Source organism: Colobus angolensis, unplaced genomic scaffold, assembly GCF_000951035.1.
Source record: "Colobus angolensis palliatus isolate OR3802 unplaced genomic scaffold, Cang.pa_1.0 Scaffold106, whole genome shotgun sequence".
NCBI classification, from domain to species: domain Eukaryota; kingdom Metazoa; phylum Chordata; class Mammalia; order Primates; family Cercopithecidae; genus Colobus; species Colobus angolensis.
This window is the reverse complement of record NW_012111586.1, coordinates 5,011,352-5,014,571: the sequence shown is the minus strand read 5'-3', so window position 1 is coordinate 5,014,571 and position 3,220 is coordinate 5,011,352. Positions and strand designations below refer to the sequence as shown.

At 45.1% G+C, this 3,220-nt stretch overlaps 1 protein-coding gene across 2 annotated transcripts in view; it reads left to right on the top strand.

Annotated features, from left to right (window-relative positions):
• Nucleotides 1-724: 724 nt before the first annotated feature.
• Nucleotides 725-3,220, top strand: part of ATPAF1 (ATP synthase mitochondrial F1 complex assembly factor 1) — a 34,602-nt gene continuing 32,106 nt past the window's right edge. Inside the window, exons 1-3 of one of the 2 annotated variants that reach the window (XM_011946951.1) lie at nt 725-956; nt 1,239-1,347; nt 2,992-3,082. Coding sequence is in view for 1 of the 2 variants with exons in the window: in XM_011946943.1 (XP_011802333.1) it covers nt 955-956; nt 1,239-1,347 (111 nt within the window). In the remaining variant the exon portion in view is untranslated. The remainder of the gene's footprint in view (nt 957-1,238; nt 1,348-2,991; nt 3,083-3,220) is intronic. The other variant, XM_011946943.1, reaches the window with a different exon arrangement.

Below are 3,220 nucleotides of genomic sequence, written 5' to 3'. Positions count from 1 at the left end.
ATTTGGGGATGTTTGAGCAAATTTTCATCATAATACCTGTTGCACTTTCATCTGTTTACTTTTATGCCTGTCACTCCCACTAGATAGTGAGCTCCTTGAGGTAGGGAGTCTGACTCATTTATTTCTATATCCTCAGATCCTCGCAAGAGCTTCACTGCCCAGGCTGTCCCTTGCCCTCTCTTCCCTTTCACTATGTCAGGCCCAGTTGCAACTGTGGCCACTAGCAGGGTTGACCCTGGTCCTGGTACAGCCCCCAGGGCTGCTTGCAGCTCTGGCCAGGCAGGTGCCATGCCCTACTAAGCAGAAACCCCTGGTGTGGCTCTTTATTGAGGAGGAGCTGGCCCACTACAGAGAGAAGAAAAACAGCCCATCTGCATGACAGTGAAGGCAGTGGTGGCTTATGTAACCTCCAGAAAGGAATTTTATGGAAGAAGGGGCCACCTATAATGCCTTGACCAGGAAAGTCCACCAGAGGGATAGCCAAGATGTCCCTGGGTCCTGCAGACCTCACCTGTGAAACTCTGGGTCTCATGGCCAAAGAGCTGGAATCCCTGGATGATATCTTCACCACAGTGTACAAAACCAAATATCCCATGGTTAGCTACACAGCCTGAAGAATTCTTAATAGGACAGCACCCCAGCCTGGACTTCAAACCTGAAGACCAACTCCATTTTGACATAAAGAATGTGTTCTGATGTTTCACCTCCAAGAGCAGCTTCTTTGGAGGGTGGGTCAGGGAGACACTAAGATGCTAAATCTTCTGCAAACTAGGCTGCCTAAAGCCTCTAAATCACCAGGATCTGAATAAAACAGATGTTTAACCTAGTTGGGGGGACATATTTTCAAGAACTGGATGTATTCAAGTAAAAGCTTGACACCTAGTAAGGAGGCTATAGAATTCTTGCCTGAAGAGGTGATCCAGCAAGATGACCTCAAAATTCTAAGTACCCTAAATGTAAGTACCTGAGGGACTAAGCCCTGTGTAAACCTAGGGAACAGCCTGCAAAAGAAAAATGTTACACAGGCCCCTCGAGGATTAACAACAGTTGAATAACAGGATTTCTTTTTCCGGTTTCTTTATTTCTAGGCCTGTGCCCAGTTCTTACTAACTGAAGGCAAATTTTTCAACCTCTCTGAATGGCAGTGTCCTTTCTCTGTAGAGGTGGAAAGTGATGCTTTATTATTTTAGAATCCAAAAAGGCCCAGTTGGTTTACCCTTTGGTTTACCTCTGATCAGGTCTGACCCAGCTGCTTTTGAGTCCCGTCTGGAGAAACGCAGTGAATTTCGGAAGCAGCCAGTGGGGCGTTCCAGGCAAGGTGATTTTATCAAATGTGTGGAACAGAAGGTAAGACCTGCCCCCATTGGTGGTGTTTGCTTACCAGCACTCCTTTAACCTCCTTACCCTGGCCCTTATCCTTAAAGTTGGTTTATTGATGGGTCAGCTGGGTGAACTAAACATAGTCTCTCCTAACTCCGTTTCCATCCATAAATGTTTATCCTGCTCTTTCTAGGCAAAGTACTGTGGTGGTGGTGGAGATATAGAAGTATAAGAGGGGTACTTCCTGCTCCCAAGAGGAGCAGTCTAGTGGTCAAGGCAAGGCACACTTGACAGCGGGCTAGAGGTATCAGAGAAAATTTCCCATGGGAGATGGAACTTGACCTAGGCTAGGAACGTTGTAAGATATTTAAATTAAGTAGAGAGGAGGGAATGGGACTTTGATGTAGAGCAGGGGTCATCAAATTTTTTCTGTAAAGGACTAGATGTTAAATATTTTAGGCATTGTGGGCCATATGGTCTTCTTTGTGACTTCTCAGCTCTACCATTATAGTGCAAAAGCAGACCTAGACCGTACGTAAATGAATGGGTATGGTTCTGTTCCAGTAAAACTTAATTTACAAAAATATTTGGCAGACTAGATTTAGTTTCCTGACAACCAGCCACCCCTGCCAACCCACCCCCATCCATTCCCATGTTGAGGAATTAGCTTAAACAGAGGAAGAGCTTTGAAAGTAAAAGGGGTTTCAGGAGACAGCATGGTACTGTACCCAATTAAAATGGAGAGGGAAGTGTTAAGGCTAAAGAAATAAGTTAGGCATTAAATTATTTGGGCTTAAGGAGTACAGGCAGGTTAATTTAGCTGCTAAGAGGGTGAGCTCTGGGGCCAGATGCCAAGGACTGAATCCTAACCCTTCCAGTTACTAGCTGGGTGACTCTTCAGCAAATTGTTACTTCTCCATGCCTCAGTTTGTTTATCTGTAAAACAGGAATAATAACAGTACCTACTTCACAGAGTTGTGCTGAAGAGATAATACCATTTAAAACTCTTTAGCGCCATCCCTGGCATAATAAGTACTTAATATATATTAGCCATTATTATCCTTAAATAGGAATCAAAGCTGAGGAAATGTTGAAAACTGTCTGGGAAAGTTTTTTTTTTTTTTTTTTTTTTTTTTGAGGCGGAGTCTCGCTCTGCCGCCCGGGCTGGAGTGCAGTGGCCAGATCTCAGCTCACTGCAAGCTCCGCCTCCCAGGTTCCCGCCATTCTCCTGCCTCAGCCTCCCGAGTAGCTGGTACTACAGGCGCCCGCCACCTCGCCCGGCTAGTTTTTTGTATTTTTTAGTAGAGACGGGGTTTCACCGTGTTCGCCAGGATGGTCTCGATCTCCTGACCTCGTGATCCGCCCGTCTCGGCCTCCCAAAGTGCTGGGATTACAGGCTTGAGCCACCGCGCCCGGCCAGATTATTCTAATGCAGTGTTTTTCACACTTTTTGACCATGACCCACAGTAAGAAATATATTTTACATTGCAATTCAGTACACACGAATGTATATGATTGTAACTGAAAAAAAAAATTTTACAAAATAATGCTTACTTTTACAACATGCAGTCCATTCTTATTAATTTTTATTCTTTTTCATCTTTTGAAAAACTCTGATCACAATCCACTAAATGTATTTCACAACCTATTATTTGAAAAATTCTAACCTAGGGGGCTGCACAGAACAAACTGGTGTAGGAGAGGCCAGGGCCAGGGAAAATATGGCGTAATCCAGGTGTGGGATGTAGAAGCCTGAATTAAGGTAGTTACAGTAGAAAACTGGGATTCTGGGCCGGGCGCGGTGCCTCAAGCCTGTAATCCCAGCACTTTGGGAGGCCGAGACGGGCGGATCATAAGGTCAGGAGATCGAGACCATCCTGGCTAACACGGTGAAACCCCG